The sequence below is a fragment of the Moschus berezovskii genome, chromosome 14 (genome assembly GCF_049115385.1).
Source record: "Moschus berezovskii isolate FMDL1 chromosome 14, NW_MosBer_1.0, whole genome shotgun sequence".
NCBI lineage: Eukaryota > Metazoa > Chordata > Mammalia > Artiodactyla > Moschidae > Moschus > Moschus berezovskii.
This window is the reverse complement of record NC_142473.1, coordinates 22,022,296-22,043,957: the sequence shown is the minus strand read 5'-3', so window position 1 is coordinate 22,043,957 and position 21,662 is coordinate 22,022,296. Positions and strand designations below refer to the sequence as shown.

Here is a 21,662-nt window from a genome sequence, read left to right as displayed (position 1 = left end):
TGCTCACAGTAGTAGATATAATGGTCATCTGAGTTAAATTCACCCATTCCAGTCCATTTTAATTCTCTGATTCCTAGAATGTCTATGTTCACTCTTGCCATCTCCTGTTTGACCACTTCCAATTTGCCTTGATTCATGGACCTAACGTTCCAGGTTCCTATGCAATATTGCTCTTTACAGCACTGGACCTTGCTTCTATCACTGGTCACATGCTAGTAAAGTCATGCTCAAAATTCTCCAAGCTAGGCTTCAGCAATATGTGAACCGTGAACTCCCAGATGTTCAAGCAGGTTTTAGAAAAGGCAGAGGCACTAGAGATCAAATTGCCAACATCCGCTGGATCATGGAGAAAGCAAGAGAGTTCCAGAAAAACATCTATTTCTGCTTCATTGACTATGCCAAAGCCTTTGACTGTGTGGATCACAATAAACTGTGGAAAATTCTGAAAGAGATGGGAATACCAGACCACCTGACCTGCCTCTTGAGAAACCTGTATGCAGGTCAGGAAGCAACAGTTAGAACTGTACATGGAACAACAGACTGGTTCCAAATAGGAAAAGGAGTACATCAAGGCTGTATACTGTCACCCTGCTTATTTAACTTATATGCAGAGTACATCATGAGGAACGCTGGGCTGGAAGAAGCACAAGCTGGAATCAAGATTGCTGGGAGAAATATCAATAACCTCAGATATGCAGATGACACCACCCTTATGGCAGAAAGTGAAGAGGAACTCAAAAGCCTCTTGAAAGTGAAAGAGGAGAGTGAAAAGGTTGGCTTGAAGCTCAACATTCAGAAAACAAAGATCATGGCATCTGGTCCCATCACTTCATGGGAAATAGATGGAAAAACAGTGGAAGCAGTGTCAGACTTTATTTTTTGGGCTCCAAAATCACTGCGGATGCTGATTGCAGCCATGAAATTAAAAGACGCTTACTCCTTGGAAGGAAAGTTATGACCAACCTAGATAGCATATTAAAGAGCAGTTACTTTGCCAACCAAGGTCTGTCTAGTCAAGGCTATGGTTTTTCCTGTGGTCATGTATGGATGTGAGAGTTGGACTGTGAAGAAAGCTGATCTCCGAAGAATTGATGCTTTTGAACTGTGGTGTTGGAGAAGACTCTTGAGAGTCCCTTGGACTGCAAGGAGATCCAACCAGTCCATTCTAAAGGAGATCAGTCCTGGGTGTTCATTGGAAGGACTGATGCTAAAGCTGAAACTGCAATACTTTGGCCACCTCATGCGACGAGTTGACTCACTAGAAAAGACTCTGATGCTGGGAAAGGTTGGGGGCGGGAGGAGACGGGGACGACAGAGAATGAGATGGCTGGATGGCATCACCGACTCTGCGGACATGAGTTTGAGTGAACTCTGGGAGTTGGTGATGGACAGGGAGGCCTGGCGTGTTGTGATTCATGGCGTCGCGGAGAGTCCGACACAACTGAGCGACTAAACTGAACTGAACTGAACTGAATTTTTTGTCAGTTTGATTACTATTTGTCTCAGAGTGTTCCTCCTTTGGTTTATTCTGCCTGGGACTCTCTGTGCTTCCCGGACTTGGTTGACTATTTCCATTCCCATGTTTGGGAATTTTTCAGCTATTATGTCTTCAAATATTTTCTCATGTCCTTTCTCTCTCTCTTCTCCTTCTGGGACCTCTGTAATGCAAATATTGGTGTGTCGAATGTTTCCCCAGAGGTCTCTTAGGCTGTCCTCATTTCTTTTCATTCTTTTTTCTGTATTCTGTTTTGCAGCATTGATTTCCACCATTTTGTCTTCCAGGTCAATTATCCTTTCTTCTGTCTCAGTTATTCTGCTATTGATTCCTTCTAATGTATCATTCATCTCTATTTGTTTGTTCTTTAGTTGTTCTAGGTCTTTGGAAAACATATTTTGCATCTTAAACTCCATTCTTTTTCTAAGATCCTGGATCATCTTCACTATGATTATTCTGAATTCTTTTTCTGGGAGATTGCCTATCTCCACTTCATTTAGTTGTTTTTCTGGTGATTTGTCTTGTTCCTTCATCTGGGACATACTCCTTTGTTTTCATCTTGGTTAGCTTTCTGTTAGTGTGGTATTAGTTTTAGAGGCTGCTGCCCTTTGGTGGATGAGAATAAGAGGCTTGTGCAAGCTTCCTGCTGGGAGGGACTGGCTGTGTGGAAAACTGGGTCTTACTCTGGTGGGCAGGGACTTGTTCAGTAAAAGTTTAATACAATTGTCAGCTGATGGGTGGGGGCTATCTCCCTCCCTGTTAGTTGTTTGGAGGCTTCAGGCTCTATGGTAGGGGCTATTGGTGACCTACAAGAGGACTTATACCAAGACACTTATACTTATCTCCCAGAACTGCTGTACCAGTGCCCCTGTCCCTGTGTTGGGCCACTGTCAACCTACGCTCTTGTTGGAGACCCTCAAACACTCACAGGTAGGTCTGGCTCAGTCTCCTGTGGAGTCGGTGTTCTTTTCTCCTGGATTCTAGTGCACACAATGCTTTATTAATGTTATGTTAAGAGTGGACTCTTTGTTTTTCCCAGTCTTGTGGAGGTCCTGTAATCAAGTCCTGCTGGTCTTCAAAGTCAGATTCCTTGGGGATTCCCAGTTCCTTGGCCAGATCCCTGGGCTTGGGAGCCTGATGTGAGACCTAGAACCTTCACAACAGTGCAATAACTTCTTTGGTATTATTGTTCTCCAGTTTGTGGGTCACCCACCTGATGGGTACAGGATTTGATTTTGTGGTGATTGTGCCCTCCTACCATTTTGTTGTGGCTTCTCCTTTGTCCTTGGATGTGGGGTATCTTTTTTTGGTGGGTTCCAGTGGTTGATGGTTGTTCAACAGCTAGTTGTGATTTGGGGGCTCTGGTAGAAGATGAGCACACATCCTTCTACTCTGCCATTGTGAACCAGTCTCCTGCATACATGACATTTTGTGTATGCAGGATCATGTCTCTCACTTATGTTAAATAGTGACTGAGTTGCTTCACAATGATAAATGTAGAACTCATTCCTTACTCCAAATATTAAGCAAATATGTATTGAATGATCCCAGCTAAGAGAATGTTAATGGAAGTTTGTGTGTCCAATGCACAGTGAGGCCAAACAAGCTGAAATGTCAGAGTTTGGAGCAGAGAAATGCTTATTGCAAGGCCAGGCAAAGAGACAGGTGGCTCACACCCTAAAACTGCCAAAGTCCCCAAAGGGTTTCCACAACACAGTTTAAAAAGCCAGGTGAGGAAAAAGATGTCTCAGGGTCTGTGATCAGCTTGTGCACAATTCTCTTGATTGGCTGATGGTGAGGTAGCAGGTTGATGTCACAGGGGTTAACATGATCAGTTCTTAGGCTCCAGGAGGTTTGGGGCTATGTGCTGATGGTTTTCAAGTAGTTAACATCTTCCATTTGTTAGATGTTTTTGTTGTTCAGTCGCTAAGTCATGTCCTATCTTACTTGAGTCTCCTGGAGTTTGCTCAAATTTGTGTTCATTGAGTCAGTGATGTTATCTAAGCATCTCATCCTCTGCCACCCCCTGCTCCTTTTGCCTTAAATCTTACCCAGCAAGAGGGTCTTTTCCAATGAGTCAGCTCTTCCCATCAGGTGACCAAAGTAATGGAACTTCAACTTCAGCATCAATCCTTCTAATGAATATTCAGTGCTTATTTCCTTTAGGATTGACTGGTTTATTGGAAAGGGGGAGGTTTTTTTTTTGTGTGTGTGTGTGTGTTTTTTTTTTTTTAATATCTGCAAAACTGCTCAGGAACTGTGCATCAAATACTATTATCTAGGTACTTCAGAGAGGAACTAAAGCAGAGGATATGAGAGAAGGCTTGTCCTTGGAACGTCCCATGGTGTCTTGCCTGGTTATAATTACCCTCCTTTTCTTTGATACTCCTCATTCTTGAGGAGAACAAGTGTTGAATAAGAAAAGGAATAAAGGTTCAAATGAGAAGGTTAATCATAAACTTGACAGAGGTACCCACAGGGTCCTGCTCAGTTACAAGACCATGCTAAGCCCTAAGAGAAATGAGACACAATACTTGTCCTCAAAGAGCTGATAGCTAGTGAAACAAACAGGAGCATGACAAGCGATTCAATATGATTTGGCAATTATAGAGGTGACACTGGATGCTTTCCCAGGTGATTCAGGTAAAAGGTATAAGTGGATTGTGTGTGTGTGCTCTGCCACTCAGTCGTGTCTGACTCTGTGTGACCCCCATGGAATGTAACCCACCAGGGCTCTTCTGTCCATGGAATTTTTCAGGCGAGAATACTGGAGTGGATTGTCATTTCCTACTCCATAAATAGGTTAAGAAAGAGATAAGACAAAACTAGAAAGACAGAAAGCCATGAGGCCAGATGTGGGGATGGCACTTAAACTCTTAGGCCTTGGTGTGGCCAGCTGGTCTTTTCTAGGCACCTTCCTTAGGGTGACTAATCAATAAGAAATGACTTGCTGTGACCTGAACCAGTAAAGGAATTACACATCCTTTGTATTACTTAGATCATTTTTACCTTTTGTTGTGACTTTGTATCACATGAGAATAAGCATTCAAGAAGATTTACACAGGTCAATTTTTAAAATATAGAAAAGGTTGTCTTTTATTCTAGGTTGGATCAATCACAGCCATTCAGGGATATTAAATGGTCTTTATTATCTAGCTTGGCTTGAATGCTGGTGCCATTATTTCCTACCACTCTTAGAGTTCTAAATGTTTATTGTTTTTTGTCGTCTCTTGCTTGCTTTTATCACTTTTCCTTATGTGAGCTTCCTTCCTCAGATTTCCTTCTATGGTTTAACTTTACTAGGATCAAAAGGACACATTTTTCCAATACCCTAACCGTTTTTACCTAATCCTTGTCCCTTTCTGAGTCTTGGCCTTGGGCTGAGCCAAAAAATAGACTCTGATATCAAGGGCAGTGGCTGTTAAAAAAAAATCTTTTCAAAAGAGCAAACAAAGAGAAAAGCGGCCAGGCCCTGAAATGGAAAACTGTAGTTACAGCCACTGAACAAGGGCTTTTGCATTCTTTATTCTGGCTGGCTGAGAACTCAGAGTAGTTGTCCTAAAGCTTTCCCGAGAGCATAAGTGATGAGAAATCTAGACCTGGAAGTATCACTTTTGGCGCAGGAAAACAAAAGGCAACATTTTCCCCAAATGGTGAGTTTCCTTGGGGTTTCAGGGTTGGAAAAGCCCTTGCTTGGACAGACTGATTCTGTCTGCTGTTACACTAATTCAATGTTTAGACTTTGACTCGGACACAGTTCCCACCCCCTGCACTCATGTATGTTGTGGTTTTTCTTTTCTGTGTGTTGTGGTTGCTAGGCAATATAAAACAAAAATGTATTTGAATTCCTCTGTGAGAGGAAAACTTTAATGCTGCTTTGATCTCCTATAATTCAAGTGACAAATACACTTTTACAGGATTCAGTGTAATTGAACAATTTGTTTTAGGGTTTACTGATAACTGAGCCAGTGAGACTATGATAAGGTGGGGGGTTTGGGGAGGATGTCGTAACAGGTCACTGTGAATAAGTTGAGGCTTGATAGAGATCAGGGTGCTTAGCTGCCCAGAAGGCAAAAAGATGTAAGAAGATAGGTCAGCTGTGAAAGGAGACTGATAAGTGTGTAGAAACCAAAGAAATAAGACAGAGGAAAAAGACGTGTGCTGAGGAGATGAAAAGGGAGGTGAAAACAGCCCAAAGAGGAATTGATGCCCTCGGCAAGAGGTAATGATAAGGGAACTATTTTGAGAAATTGGAGATTTTTCTGACAAGAAAATAATAGTTGTAATTCCTGTTTTCTGGCTTGGGGGGACCTGTTTGCTTTCAACATTTATTTAACTGCTCTCTCCTCAATCACATTTGAATACACATTGTCACCTTTTTAATTGGCAAAAGTCCCTTTGAGCTTGTATTGGTTGTCTTGTTTGTTAATGGGGTTCATAGAACCCAGAGATGGAGAGCTAGGTCAGGCTGCCACCAGCTTTCCAGTGAGGCATGAGCTCCCATCCCAGTTCTTCGGCCCCAGTCTGCTGGTCTCTGTAAGTGAGGGCAGCGATACTTGTGCAGCTTTCTGAGGATGACTGCTGAATCCTGAGAGATGGTGAGTATTCAGTACATGGCATCTTCCCTTATTGCTTGTTATTGCTGTTATTTCACCTAAAGACAGGGAGCTTGACCTACTTATGCTTTAAGCCCCTTTTCAGTTCTTATACGATTTCTCAATGATTTAATTAGATGTGAGAATGATGAGATGTTTGACTATACATTTCAGACCAGAAGATATCTTCCAAATAATCTTATCTGTTTCCTTTAAAAAAATTTTTGTGTACAAACCATCCCAAAGCTTAAAGACTTAAAATGACTTCAGTTCATTTATTATTCTAAGGGCTCAGCTAGGTGCTTCTCCTGGTCTGGCCTGGGATCACTCATTTGCCTTTATTCATCTGGCATCTAGGTGGTGTTAAACAAATAGTCACAACCTGAAAGTAGAGAGTTATTTTCTTTGGGGGGAATGTTAAGGACTCTGAGGAAGCATCTCACTAACCCTGAGAATACTGTTCCTAGTAGTCAGGTGAGGGAGCAGGCTTAGTTTGTAACATAGGAGGCAAGGCAGTCTGAACATCAAAGACTATTGTTAAGTAAGGAAAACCAGGAATTTACCATCCTATCTTCTTTGTATGAGAAGATGAAAGCCTCTGAACTCACTGAATTCATTCCTTTTGTATGTACCTCAGCTATCTGGAGCCAAATCCTGTTTCTTGATTGTTTGCATCCTTAATTCCTTGCTCACCATAAGGAGTGGCAGATGTGGTGAATGACTGCTTCTTGCATTCCCCCAATTCCTCAGCAATCACCGTGGGGGGTGATGGCATCTGCTGGATCTCAGGCATTGTGTTCCCTTTTGGGAGCCCTCACTCACATTTGGAGGGCCAGAATCACTGATGGCTGTGACAATTCTTGCCCACCAATACAGCAGGAAATATTTCATTTCACAGTGTCCAGATGGTCTAAGAAAGTTTTGCTCACATCTCTGGCAATTGGTGAGCACTCTGCTGACACATGAATGCATCCTCCAGGAGAGGTTAACCTGGGCCTTCTTCAGACCAGAGAATCAAGATTCCTAGAGGGAGAAGGCAGAAGCTGCAAAGCTTCTTGAGGCCTAGACTCAAAAGTCTCAAATTTCATTTTACCTCATTCAGTTGGTCTAAGCAAGCATAAGGCCAGTCCAGATTCAAGAGGGCAGAAGAGGGACAAAATCACTCCACAAAGGAGTATGCCTTCAGCCATGAAAGGAACTGTGCAGGCCTGCTTTGTAAACAGCCTACAGTGTCATTGAATCTTCTTTCACAGGTGAAAAAAACAAAGCCAAGAAAGTTGAATATTTGGCCAAGATCACCCATTAGGCTAGAACCTAACCCTCATTCCGTGCTCTTTCTACTGTCTGAGGGCCGCTCAAGAACAGGCCAGGGTTTGGTTCTCAGGGAGCAGACAAGTGAGCCCAAAGACCGGAAGATGAAGAACACATTCTCAATGGTTCGTATATAATTGGTCATGAAAATAGAGATGAGGACAGAGATCTGCTCAGAAAAACATGGTCAAAAAACAGTAAGTGGCAAAGGTCAGCAGGGGCATAGTGGGGGACAAGGAAGAGGAAAGGGAAGATGGGTTTATTATTCAAGGATGAAAAAGGGAAAGAAATGTTACGTAGAAGGAGGAACCTCAGAGGACAGACTCATCGCAAGCTCTAGAATGGAATTGAGGCAGCACATGGCAGACTGATTCCTATGAATGAAGGAAGAGCATTTTGACTTGGAATAGAAGGCTGGGACTGCAAGAAAAGACCTGATTTCGTTTAGTCAAGTTAATCAGCCTGGGGGTAGACAAATTACATGTGTAGACAACAGTCCCTTGTGATATGCTGAGTCAAGCTGGGCTAATGAAGCAAAAAAGCTGTATACTGGTGATTTGTCTATATGCATGTCCTTTGTAACCTTGATGTTATTTTCTTGGGCATAAGGTGGACTGTGTGCTTGAAATGACTGGCTGAATATATAACAAACCAAAATAGATGAAGAAGAGCCCTCAATTTCCAGGCTGGCCATGAAATTGGTTGAATTCCACTTGCAAGCAAATATTATCTCTTAGACTGCGGCCAGTGGAAACTTAAAATCGTGTCTTTTTAAGTTTCGCACATCAAGGTACCTCTGCTTTATGTTCATATATATATATATATATATATATATATATAGGCTAGTGTTGAGCTAATTTGATATTTTACTTTTTAAATAAATGAATGAGTTTATAATTGGTATGCTTTTTTTAATATAAGAAGCTCAGTCAACCTCTATAAGTATACAGATTGTATTTATTTTATAGAGCATAGGGCTTGTGGATATATAACATTAAGGAGTTAAATAAATTACTGATACCTTGGAGAAAGAAATGGCAACCCACTCCAGTGTTCTTACCTGGAGAATCCCAGGGATGGAGGAGCCTGGTGGGCTGCTGTCTATGGGGTTGCACAGAGTCAGACACGACTGCAGTGACTTAGCAGCAGCAGCAGCAGCAAAATATTTAGAATTTCTTGAAGTTCAGTTCAGTTCAGTTCAGTCGCTCAGTCATGTTCAACTCTTTGTGACCCCATGAATCACAGCACGCCAGGCCTCCCTGTCCATCACCAACTCCCGGAGTTCACTCAAACTCATGTCCATCGAGTCGGTGATGCCATCCAGCCATCTCATTCTCTGTCGTCCCCGTCTCCTCCCACCCCCAATCCCGCTGGTCCCATCACTTCGTGGCAAATAGATGGGGAAATAGTAGAAACAGTGGCTGATTTTATTTGGGGGGGCTCCAAAATCACTGCAGATGGTGACTGCAGCCATGAAATTAAAAGACGCTTACTCCTTGGAAGGAAAGTCACGACCAGCCTAAAGTGAAAGTGAAGTGACTCAGTCGTGTCCAACTCTTTGCTACCCCATGGACTGTAGCCTACCAGGCTCCTCTGTCCATGGAATTTTCCAGGCAAGAGTACTGGAATGGGTTGCCATTTCCTTCTCCAGAGGATCTTTCCGACACGGGGATCAAACCCAGGTGTCCCACATTGTAGGCCAACGCTTTACCATCTGAGCCACGAGCCTAGACAGCATATTAAAAAGCAGAGGCATTACTTTGCCGACAAAGGTCTATCTAGTCAAGGCTAAGGTTTTTCCAGTGGTCATCTAAGGATGTGAGAGTTGGACTGTGAAGAAAGCTGATCGCCGAAGAATTGATGCTTTTGAACTGTGGTGTTGGAAAGACTGTTGCAAGTCCCTTGGACTACACAGAGATCCAACCAGTCCATCCTAAAGGAGATCAGTCCTGGGTGTTCATTGGAAGGACTGATGCTGAAACAAAAACTCCAATACTCTGGCCACCTGATGCGAAGAGCTGACTCATTGGAAAAGACCCTGATGCTGGGAGGGATTGAGGGCAGGAGGAGAAGGGGACGACAAAGGATGAGATGGTTGGATGGCATCACTGACTCAATGGACATGAGTTTGGGTAAACTCTGGGAGTTGGTGATGGACAGGGAGGCCTGGCGTGCCGTGGTCCATGGAGTCACAGAGTTGGACACGACTGAGCGACTGAACTGAACTGAACTGAACCTTTCCCTTTCTCCCTTGCTTTTCACTTATCTTTCTTCAACTGTTTGTAAAGCCTCCTCAGATAACCACTTTGCCTTCTTGCTTTTCTTTTTCTTTGGGATGGTTTTGTTCATTGCCTCCTGTACAATATTACAGACCTCTGTCCATAGTTCTTCAGGCACACTGTTTTCTAGATCCAATCCCTTGACTCTGTTTATCACCTCCACTGCATATTCATAAGGGATTTGACTTAAGTCATACCTGGCTGGTCTAGTGGTTTCCCCCGCTTTCTTTAGTTTAAGCCTGAATTTGGCCATGAGAAGATAATGATCTGAACCATAGTTAGCTCCAGGTCTTGTTTTTGCTATCTGGATACAGCTTCTCCAAGTACAAAGAATGCAATCGATTTGATTTTGGTATTGACCATTTTGTGATGTCCATGTGTAAAGTTGTCTCTTGTGTTGTTGAAAAGGGTCTTTGTTATGACCAGTGCATTCTCTTGGCAGAATTCAGTTAATTAAGAATTGATTAATTCAGAATAAAATTGCTGTCTTTACCCTTGAATTTTCTCACTCTTGGTTGTACATGTTCACCCACTTTCCTGACAGCCTTGGAATACTTCTGATTTAAAAGCCACTGGATTTCTTCAAAATCTTGCCCTTTAATTTATCTACATGTAACCACTATCCACATTTCATTTCTTATTCTTTTAGAGACAAATATTAGCATAAATTTACAGATTAATTATGTTTTAACCTACTCTAAACCTTGAGAATGAATGAGGTTTATATGGCTCAACATTCAAAATTTAATCAGAATTTTAAAAACCTGGGGGAAATAACTAGTTTCTCACATTACAGTGAAAAACTCTGAGACATTGATTTAAATATTGATGAAATGTACAATTGCCAAAACACAAAATATAATTAGTAAACAGACATGTGGGAAAGTGTTCATACTTCTTATCAAAGAAATGTAGCTTTTTTTATAGCATATTTTTTAAGATGAGGATAAAATTCTTAAAAGAATAAATAGCTGTCCACATTTTATACTTGGTACCTTGAAAGTATGAAAATCAGGAAGTAAAAATAATCAAAATAATAAGATCTAGTCTTCCAAGAATGACCACTAGTAGTCTTACACATTGCTGGCATGAGTAATATTGCTGCAGCCATTTTGAAAAAAGGAAAATAAAGAGTCATACAAACACTTTGACTCTTTTATCCGATAATTCTACTTCAGCACCTGTCAGGGCACTGTGAAAATAGAAAATGTGCAGTGATGTTCATTAAGCAATATTTATAAGGAAACTGACAATGTTCTATACCAGAGGAACAGAAAATAAATTATGGAAATCATAGTAGTTTGAATATTATGCAAATATTTAATGATTGCTCCAAAAATAAGTAATGTCGGAGGTGTTTTATATATAATTTTTGAAGATTATATATGTATTATCTGAAGAATGACTTCTTCTATGCACCTATGGAAATTAGAAATTGAGGAATCTTTCTTGACATGTCTGTGTCCCTAACCTTCCAAGGTCATTTAATCATTTGGTGGACAGTTTCACCCACTTAGTAGCTCTGAGTACTTTCTACTTTTATTCCACTTCACCACCACTATCCTTGTCCAAGTAAATAGGGTCTCTCCTCGATCCTGCAAGTACCCTGACCACTCTCTCCTGTTCCCCACTGGAATCTTTTCTCCACCTGCTACTAGAATGATCTGTTTTTTTAAAAAAATTGTATTGATGTGTAATTGACATTATTCATTAATGTAAAAAGCCTTTAAAATTATTTTACAGCATTAATTTCAGGTGTACAAAATAATGATTCAATATTTGTATAAATTGTGAAATGATCATCAGAATAAATCTAGTTAACAACCATCACTACACATGGTTATAAGCTTTTTTTTCTTTTGATGAGGACTTTTAAGATCTCTACTCTTAGCAACTTTGAAATATTCAGTACAGTATTAGTAACTATTGTCACTATACTGTACATTACATCCCCATGACATAATTATTTTATAACTGGAATTTTGTACCTTTTGACCTCCTTCACCCATTTGTCCCACCCCGGCACCCTCCCCCCACCTCTGACAATTACCAATCTGTTCTCTGTATCTATCAACTTGGTTTTGTTGTTTAAATTTCACATACAAGTGAGGTCATATAGTATGTGTCTTTCTCTGACTTATTTCACTTAGTATAATGCCCTCAAGGTCCATCCATGTCATAGGAAATGGTGAGATTTCATCAAGATTTCATTATTTTTATGGCTGTGTGTATAAAGTCACATCTTCTTTATCCATTCATTCATCGACGGACACTTAGGTTGTTCCCTATCTTAGTTATCGAAAATAATGCTGCAGTGAATACAGGAATGCACATATCTTTCCAAATTAGCGTCCTCACTTTCTTCAGATAAATACCCAGAAGTGGAATTGCTGGATCACATAGTAGTTCTATTTTTAATTTTTTGAGGAACCTCTATATTGTCTCCTGCATTATGACTCAGAGGTTAAAGCATCTACCTCCAATGCGGGAGACTTGGGTTTGATCCCTGGGTTTGGAAGATCCCCTGGAGAAGGAAATGGCAACCCACTCCAGTACTCTTGCCTGGAGAATCCCATGGATGGAGGAGTCTGGTAGGCTACAGTCCACGGGGTCGCAAAGAGTCGGACACGACTGAGCGACTTCACTTCACTGTATTGTCTCCATAGTGGCTGCACCAACTGTGTTCCCACACATAGTGCATTGAGGGTTCCCTTTCTCCAACATCTTCGCCAACATGTCATTTCTTATTTTGATAATAGCCATTCGGACAGGTAAGAAGTGGTTTTATTTGCATTTCCCTGATAATTTGTGGTATTGAGTATCTCTTCATGTGCCTGTTGGCCATCTGTATATCTTTTTTGGAAAAATGTCTGTTGAGATCCTCTGCCCAAATCATATACTTTGCTTTTTTGCTATTGGGTTTTATGCATGATTTGTATATTTTGATAATATGATTTGCAAATATCCCACCCCCGCATCCAGTAGGTTGCCTCTTCATTTTGTTGGATTCCTTTTTAGTCTAGGATGATCTTTTTTTATTTTGGCTGCACTGAGTCTTCATTGTGGTGTGTAGGCTCTTCATTGTGCCACATGAACTTAGTCTAGTTGCAGAGCACAGACTTCTCTTGTTGCAGAGCAGACTAGAGCACACAGACTCAGCAGTGGTGGCCTGAGAGCCCTCTAGCTGCTGCTCACAGGCTTAGTTGCTCCGCGGCTTGTGTGATCTTAGTCCCCCAACCAGGATTGAACCTGTGTCCCCTACACTGGAGGGCAGACTCCCAACCACCGGACCACCAGGTAAATCTTTTTAAAGTACAAATCTGGGGACTTTCCTAGTGGCTCAGTGGTAAAGAATCTGCCTGTCAATGCAGAAGACACAGGTTAGATCCTTGACCCGGGAAGATCCTATGTGCCGCAGAGCAAGTAAGCCCGTGTGCTGCAACTACTGAGCCCATGTGCTGCAACTAGAGAATAGCCCCCACTGTCCACTACTAGAGAAAAAAGCCTGTCCAGCAACAATGACCCAGCACAGACAAAAGTCAATCAATCAATCAATAAAATAAAACTAAAGTACAAATCTGATGTGTCATGCTCCTGCCCTGTCACTGATGCTTTATACACTGCTCCAGGACTAATGGTCAAACTGCTTAACCCAACCCTCAAGTTTGCATGATCTAGTTTTCTGCTCTCCCCTTTAGTTAGTCTTATTTTCCACCTCCACATTCCAGCCAGGCCAGCCTTGTTTCAGTTCCTTGCTTCTTTCCTTGGGGGCATTTACTCTACAATTACTACTCTTTTGCCTGGAAAGCTCTCCCCCAGAATCGTCCACCCACTACCTTTTTGCTTCATCCTTCAGGCTATATGTCATCTTCTTAAGGAAATCTTCGCCTCTGCCTCACATAACCAGGTCCCCTTGTTATATGCTCTCATAACACCTGCTTAATTTTTTATTGTTTGCCTCCACTCCTACCCCAGCAGACTGTAAATTCCATGAGGGCAAGGACTTGACTTATTCCTTGATCTTTGCCCAGAGTTCAGACGTGTGTTGAATGAAGAAATCATACTTACCACTGTTTGTTACCTTATGTTTGTATCATTATTGGACTCATGTCTGTCTTTCCCATTAGACAATAAGCTCTCTAGGATAGTAGCTATATCTGCTCTGCTCACCATTGTATCTCTGTATCTTCTCTCTAGGAGGCTTTCCACAAATGTATATTTAATACATTTTATTACAACCATATGAGAAATGCAGAGTAAAAATATCACATCAAAAGGGCAGTACTGATTGCATTAGGATTGTGAAAATATGATTGATTTTTCTCTATCTACATGAAAAATTAAAGTGGAAAATGATCATATAAATTAAAATTCACAATTAAACAAAAATAAAAATATATTGTACTCATTGAATAAACATAATTTTATAGAATTTAAAAGTGGAATTGATACCTGTAATTATTCTATTCTAAGAAATCAGGTGTTTATTTTTCTTTCTCTAGTGTGTCCAAATAGGTACACTATTTTTCACATAGCTGTAAGTATAGATAAAATGCTGTACTTTGTTTTTTCTGCTTCATGTTATGTCACATGCATTTTCACAGGACACTACGTTGCCTGAGTAATTTTTAGCAACTGCATAATGTTCAGTTAAATTGATGTACTTTGGGGAAGGGCTATTTCTTTAAGATCCATTTCCTGGAGTAAAACTCACACTGAGTATTCACATAGAGATACAGATGTCTGACTTCACTGGCCAGATGTTAAAAAGAAACAGTCAGTGATGTATTTGAGTGCCATTGTGGAATGAATGCTTGAGATGAAATTAAATGAAGTGTGACTATTTTAAAAGAGAGTCAGTGTTATATGGAGGCTTTAGAAAAATTAACAAAGTTATATTTGTTGAGCTCAGTTCAGTTCGGTCACTAAGACATGTCCAGTTCTTTGTGACCCCATGGACAGCAGCACGCCAGTCTTCCCTGTGCTCCACCATCTCCTGGAGTTTGCTCAGATTCACGTCCATCGAGTCAGCAATGCAACCCAAAGTACTGGAGCTTCAGCTTCAGCATCAGTCATTCCAATGAATATTCAGGACCGATTTCCTTTAGGATTGACTGGTTTGATCTCCTTCGGTCCAAGGGACTCTCAAGAGTCTTCTCTAGCACCATATTTCAGAAGCATCAATTCTTCAGCACTCAACCTCCTTTATGGTCCAACTCTCACATCCATACACGACCACTGGAAAAAAGGATAGCTTTGACTATACAGACCTTTGTTGGCAAAGTGATGTCTCTGCTTTTTAATATGCTGTCTAGGTTTGTCATAGCTTTCCTTCCAAGGAGCAAGCGTCTTAATTTCATGGCTGCAGTCACCATCTGCAGTGATTTTGGGGCCTAAGAAAGTAAAGACTAGAAAGTTCCTAAGTCAGGTAGCTTGACTGTCCTCTGAAATGAGAAGGATGTGTTGAGAAGTGGGCAGGGGTGCTGCTGAATGTTGTGGTCTGATAACTTGGGAGGGCTTTGAGACGCAAAAGGTCATGTATAAACATGGAATATTAGGGAATTCCCTGGAAGTTCAGTGGTTAGGGCTCAGCACTTTCACTTTCCTGGATCCAGGGTTCAGTCCCTGCTTGGGAAACTAAGATCCTGCAAGTGGTGTGGCATGGCCAAAAAAAAGTGAGACATTAATAAAAAAGGTATTGATAAGTTGACAGCAATCAGTCCTGGTTAGAAGCAGGTACTTGTGGTCTCTTAGTCTGTAAGAGTGACAGGAGTGTCTATGTGTCAGAGGGGTGGCAATGGCAAAATGGAAGGGACTAATGCAAATTATATGGACTGGATGTGATGACTGCTGCTTAATGCTTTTCAAAATGCAAGTCTGGGCAGGATGGCCTCTGACTTCCCTCTTGATTATTTTATAAGATGACGGTATCATAGCCCTAAGCAGGAACCTGACTTGCAACCATTACAGTTCATTGCCTTTAACCCCAAATTAGCCATTCTGCAGCTGTCTTGCACACCGCTTTCTTAGGAGTACAAAGTCTCTAACATTTGTGCTTCACAGAGGACCCTGGATAAAAGGCAACTGTGGAGTCATAATTCTTTCCAAAGCAGCAGAATTTCCCAAGCTTGGAGCCCAGCAAGAAGCCTGGCTTTTTCATCAGAAGTTTGTCAACCTGACCCTTTGATGAAATTTGTCATTAGGTTCTTCTGACTCCCCTTTCTGCTTTATTTACCTCTGTCCAGGGCAGTCTCCCTCTGGATTAAACATCTCTCATTTCTAAACAGTTCTAGGGTCCTCCTCAAATGGAACAAATGATCTTCTTTAAAAAAAAAGTCACAACTGATGATTTAACAAAGAACTTAGAGCAGCATTTTCATTTGAAAGAAAACTAACTAGATAAGGACAGGGGAAAAGGAAAAAGAAATAGTAGCAGAATTTCAGTTCTGACATTCTGGAAGTATGGGTGAGACACATTTGTGCTTTGGATGACTTTTTCTATTAAACTCAAATCACACTTTCCCTTACTACTGAGCATTAGCCATGTCCTCATCACAGGCTTTTGTGTTTTGTGTTTAAAGAATTCCGTTATCTAAGACTGTTACATTTAGCAATTTCTTTTCTCCCTGTAAGCTTTCCTTCTTGACCACTGGATGGGCAAATAAGGACCCAAATGGCAACCCACTCTAGTAATCTTGCCTGGAAAATTCCAAAGATAGAGGAGCCTGGTGGACTCTAGTCCACGGGCCTGCAAAGAGTTGGACATTACTAATTGACCAAGAACTGCTGCTTACATCTGTTATAGGACCTGTTGCATAAACATTGCTCAATAAACATCTGATTGTTAACAAATAAATGAATGAGTAAACAGAACTAGAATATTCTAGTTTCTCCATGTCATTAAAATATCTATCAATCAGTTGCATTATTAGGTCAGGTTTGCACAATGCTCAACCCACAATGTCCTCAGCAACTTGATTATTTCAACTACTAGGAGAAACTTTTAGATTGTCATCGTGTTTATTTTTTTTCCCAAAATTTTTTATTAGAAAACTGAAATTTACAATGTGTTTATATCACTCACTGAGTACATGACATTTAAAAACAACATCATTACAGAAAGATTAAAAAAAAATACAAAGTCTTAAAACCTATGGGATATGGAAAACATAGCCACTGAGGCCTTAAATGTAGTAGACTTTACATAAAAAGAAAAGCAATGAGTATACAAGTACACAGCCAGTTTAAGAAGTTAGCAAAATAAACAGAATAATCATAAAGAAAAGAAAGAAACTAATAGATGATTAAAGTCAAAATATATACATGGTAGGGTAGTGAAAAGGAAACTCCAACTAGAGCCAATTTTCCCCTGGACTTACAGGTTATGCAACTCCTCCACCAGGTAAAGTTTGACCCATCACATGAGTTTGCACTTTATGTGAAGAAATTTAAAGTGTGTGTATTCTTGTTTTATTTCAGCAAACTCCAGAAGACAAAGAGGGATATCAGATGGCTTCAAGGAGTGACTGGTGAATGGTTTGAAGAAATTCAAAGGAAAAAGTTTTGTAATGAAACAGATGTTAGTCAAATGTTAAAACAACCACTTACACATAGGCTAAGAAAGGGGATGGCAGAAAATGGTGAGACCTTATGGCTCTTCATTGTAGACAAGGGTTCAGTGGGATCACCAATTTAACCAATCAGTGTTTAGGACTATTTTTAAATCATAAGGGACAAAAGTTCACAATAAAAAGAGTGAACTGGAAATGTACTGTAATGTCTTGGGGCGGGGGTGGTGTTTTTGTAGTCATGCAAGACAGCACAGTGGTTAAGAACACAGGCATCAATATCAAAAAGGGCTGGATTCAAATATCCTCTCTCTCTACTCTCTATTCTATCAGAATTCTTGTGACTCTCTGTGAGCCTCAATTTTCATATCTTTGAATGGGTATGATCATCATATGGTGGTTGTTAAGAATTAAATAACATGTTTAAAGTACGAGTCCTAACACAGTAAGCATTTAAATAAATGGAATAATGGAGCAGAAGGAGAGGGAGATAAAGGAGGGGAGAGAAAGAAGAACAGAGAATGAGGAGAACAGATAGTAGAGAAGATGCCACCCTTCTGGTACTTTAGTAACATAAACCCCGTAAATGAGCGCAGACAAATGTCTTCCATAGACATTCTAACTTTGTAACTACCAGCATGTCAGCATGTCTAAAGTACTACAGTATGATGGACTTGATATATGTAGCTCTGGAGAAAAGGAAAGATATATCCATCTGAATGCAGAGTTCCAAAGAATAGCAAGCAGAGAAAAGAAAGCCTTCCTCAGTGATCAATGAAAAGAAATAGAGGAAAAAAATACAATGAGGAAGACTAGAGATCTCTTCCAAAAACTTAGAGATACCAAGGGAAGATTTAATGCAAAGATAGGCACAATAGGACTTCCCTGTGGTCCAGTGGTTAAAAATCTGCCTGTCAATGCAGGGGATACAGGTTCAATCCCTGGTACGGGAAGACTCCGTATGCAGCGGGACATCTAAAACCCATGCAACACAATTCCTGAGCCCACGTTCTGCAGCTACTGAAGCCTGATCACCCTAGAACCCATGCTCTGCAAGAGAAGCCGCCGCAGAGAAACTCGTGCACCACAACAAGAGAGTAGCCCTACTCGCCACAACTAGAGAGAAGTCCAAGCACCAGCAAAGACCCAGCACAGCCAGAAATAAATAAACACTTAAAAGAAAAAGATGGGCAAATAAAGGACAGAAACGGTATGGACCTAACAGAAGCAGAAGATATTAAGAAGAGCTGGCAAGAATACACAGAAGAACTATACAAAAAAGATCTTCATGACCTAGATAACCACGATGGTGTGATCACTCACCTAGAGCCAGCCATCCTGGAATGTGAAGTCAAGTGGGCCTTAGGAAGCATCACTGTGAACAAAGCTAGTGGAGGTGATGGAATTCCAGCTGAGCTATTTCAGTCCTAAAAGATGATGTTATTAAAGTGCTGCACTCAGTATGCCAGCAAATTTGGAAAACTCAACAGTGGCCACAGGGCTGGAAAAGGTCAGTTTTCATTCCAATTCCAAAGAAAGGCAATGCCAAAGAATGTTCAAACTACTGCACAATTGCATTCATTTCACACGCTAACAAAGTAATGCTGAAAATTCTCCAAACTAGGCTTCAACAGTACGTGAACCGAGAAATTCCAGATGTTCAAGCTGGATTTAGAAAAGGTAGAGGAACCAGAGATCAAATTACCAACATCCACTGGATCATAGAAAATGCAAGAGAATTCCAGAAAAACATCTGCTTCATTGATTATGCTAAAGCCTTTGATTGTGTGGATCACAACCAATTATGGAAAATTCTTCAAGAGATGGGAATACTAGACCACCATACTGCCTCTTGAGAAATCTGAATGTAGGTCAAGAAGCAACAGTTAGAACCAGACATGGAACAATGCACTGGTTCCAAATCGGGAAAGGAGTATGTCAAGGCTGTATATTGTCACCTTGCTTATTTAACTTATATGCAAAGTATATCACGTGAAATGCTGGGCAGGATGAATCACAAGCTAGAATCAAGATTTCTAGGAGAAATAACAATAATCTCAGATATGCAGATGACACCACCCTTATGGCAGAAAGTGAAGAGGAACTCAAAAGCCTCTTGATGAAAGTGAAAGAGCAGAGTGAAAAACCTGGCTTAAAACTCAACATTCAAAAAGCAAAGATCATGGCTTGCAGTCTCATCACTTCGTGGCAAATAGGTGGGGAAATAATGGAAACAGTGACAGACTTTATTTTCTTGGGCTCCAAAATCACTGCAGATGGTGACTGCAGCCATGAAATTAAAAGATGCTTACTCCTTGGAAGAAAAGCTATGACCAAACTAGATAGCATATTAAAAAGCAGAGACATTACTTTGCTGACAAAAGTCCATCTAGTCAAAGCTATGGTTTTTCCCATAGTAATGTATGGATGTGAGAGTTGGACCATAAAGAAAGCTGAGCACTGAAGAATTGATGCTTTTAAACTGTGGTGTTGGAGGAGACTCTTGAGAGTCCCTTGGACTGCAAGGAGATCCAACCAGTCCATCCTAAAGGAAGTCAGTCCTGAATATTCATTGCAAGGACTGATGCTGAAGCTGCAGGTCCAATACTTTGGCCACCTGATGCGAAGAACTGACACGTTAGAAAACTCCCTGATGCTGGGAAAGACTGAAGGCAGGAGGAGAATGGGATGACAGAGGATGAGATGGTTGGATGGCATCACTGACTTGATGGATGTGAGTCTGAGCAAGCTCCAGGAGTTGGTGATGGACAGGGAAACCTGGGTGCTGCAGTCCGTGGAGTCGCAAAGAGTTGTACACTACTGAGCGGCTGAAGTGACTGAACTGAGCTCTTGCCTTAGAATTTTTAATACTCATAAATAATACTATGTATTATCTGTACATGTATTATACATATTTATGTTACATGCTTGCCCACATATAAAGCATATATGTAGCAAACACATATACAGCGAGATAGATTTTTGATGGGAATAAGAAATACTCTGAAGGGTTTAACATGCTTTTCCTTTACTTTCTCTGATATGAAAAGTTATGTAGTCTCTCATGATGGTTATTTTAAAGCACCAAAATAAAGATTTCTAAAGGATATGGTAGTTAAGAGTGGCATGAGAATTGAATGAGGTCCCTAACAAAGTTTTGGTTTGGGTTCGCCATGGGGAAGATACATTGAGAAAGCCTGGAAGCTGGAATAGGGGCAGGGGCGTTCTGTAGAACTGCAGTCCACAATACATATTGAAAGACTCCCTACTTTTTGTGAGGTTTTTTTCCCAATGAGCAGAACCGTCCGTGGCACAGGAGTGCCCCTAGTTCCTGAGGTTCATAAAGGGATGAACCTCCGCCCCGCCCACCCTGCCCCAGTTCATATAGGGATGCCTGCATTTTTAGACTGTGTGGGGGGGTGAAGAGAGATTAGTTCTCCAATATATTTACCTGGAAATACTTTAGCCGTGGAAAATTTTTATAATTTTCATTTAGATCCTGTGGAATTACAAACATCAAGATCTAAAAACATACTCAATCAAAGAAACCCAACATCTGTACCTTCTCGGCTGAGCTTCAGATCATCATTTGCTTCCTTGTTCTCATTCAGAAAATCCAGAAAGGAGACTTCAACGCTTCAGTCGCTGGGACAGACAGGGTGAGTGAACTCAGATCATGTGACACCTCATTAGTTACCGGATCCCAGAGGCCTGCAGCCTGTTTTGTGTTCAGAATGTTTAATATTTGTTCTTAGCATTTAATTCCAGATAGTAACAAAGGAAACGGGGCTGAGCTCTGTAAGGGACAAAGTCCTTACAAAACTTTGAAACTGGGCTTATCAGAAATCCAACTTCTAACCAATGGCACAAGTCCCAGGAGGTGGACATGGTGAATAATGGGTTAAATGTTGAGAAATAATTATTGACAATTTTTCCACTGCTCCAAGAGCCTGGTCTATCCCCTGGCCATGAAGATACATTTAAATCAAAACTACTCCTTACTGGAGGAGTATGTGTGTCAGGAGAGTTGGGGCATAAAGAGTAAATGAGCGTAAATCAGATGAACAAAGAGTAAAGAAAATCTGAATTTTGAAGCAGAGAAAAATATATTACCATCATTAAGAATATCGCCATTCTTCTGTAGTTGCCTGGAATTTAAAGTGAAGAAAGGGAAGCTTTGAGAGCAATGGAGGTATTGTTCCAGTTGATTCCCAGTTGAAAACTGTATAAATCAGTTCATCTTGACTCATTATGCTGTTGGATTGTTTTGTGAAAAACAAGCAAGTCTTTGCTTACGTGCAATTGAGCTGACTGCTAAATATTTTCAGCGTGTCTTCCTGGTTGAAAAGCTTCCCACCCTCTTAAGGTGTTGGCTTGGCACGTGATAGGTTCCTGTGTGCCACTGAATGTGCAC

General features: G+C 40.9%; 1 protein-coding gene and 1 long non-coding RNA gene across 4 annotated transcripts in view; one reads left to right on the top strand and one right to left on the bottom strand.

The window, feature by feature from the left end:
* EXPH5 (exophilin 5) overlaps positions 1-21,662 on the top strand; it is a 114,252-nt gene that overhangs the window by 61,920 nt on the left and 30,670 nt on the right. For all 3 annotated transcript variants that reach the window (XM_055422972.2, XM_055422973.2, XM_088842915.1), the window contains exons 2-3: positions 17,160-17,320; positions 20,745-20,907. In XM_055422972.2, coding sequence (XP_055278947.2) covers positions 17,160-17,320; positions 20,745-20,907 — 324 coding nt within the window. The remainder of the gene's footprint in view (positions 1-17,159; positions 17,321-20,744; positions 20,908-21,662) is intronic.
* On the bottom strand, positions 13,938-21,632 carry LOC129554305 (uncharacterized). The gene is made up of 3 exons (XR_008685585.2): positions 21,362-21,632; positions 20,811-20,966; positions 13,938-14,918 (listed from the first exon to the last, which is right to left on the bottom strand). It is a non-coding gene; the product is annotated as an uncharacterized LOC129554305 (long non-coding RNA).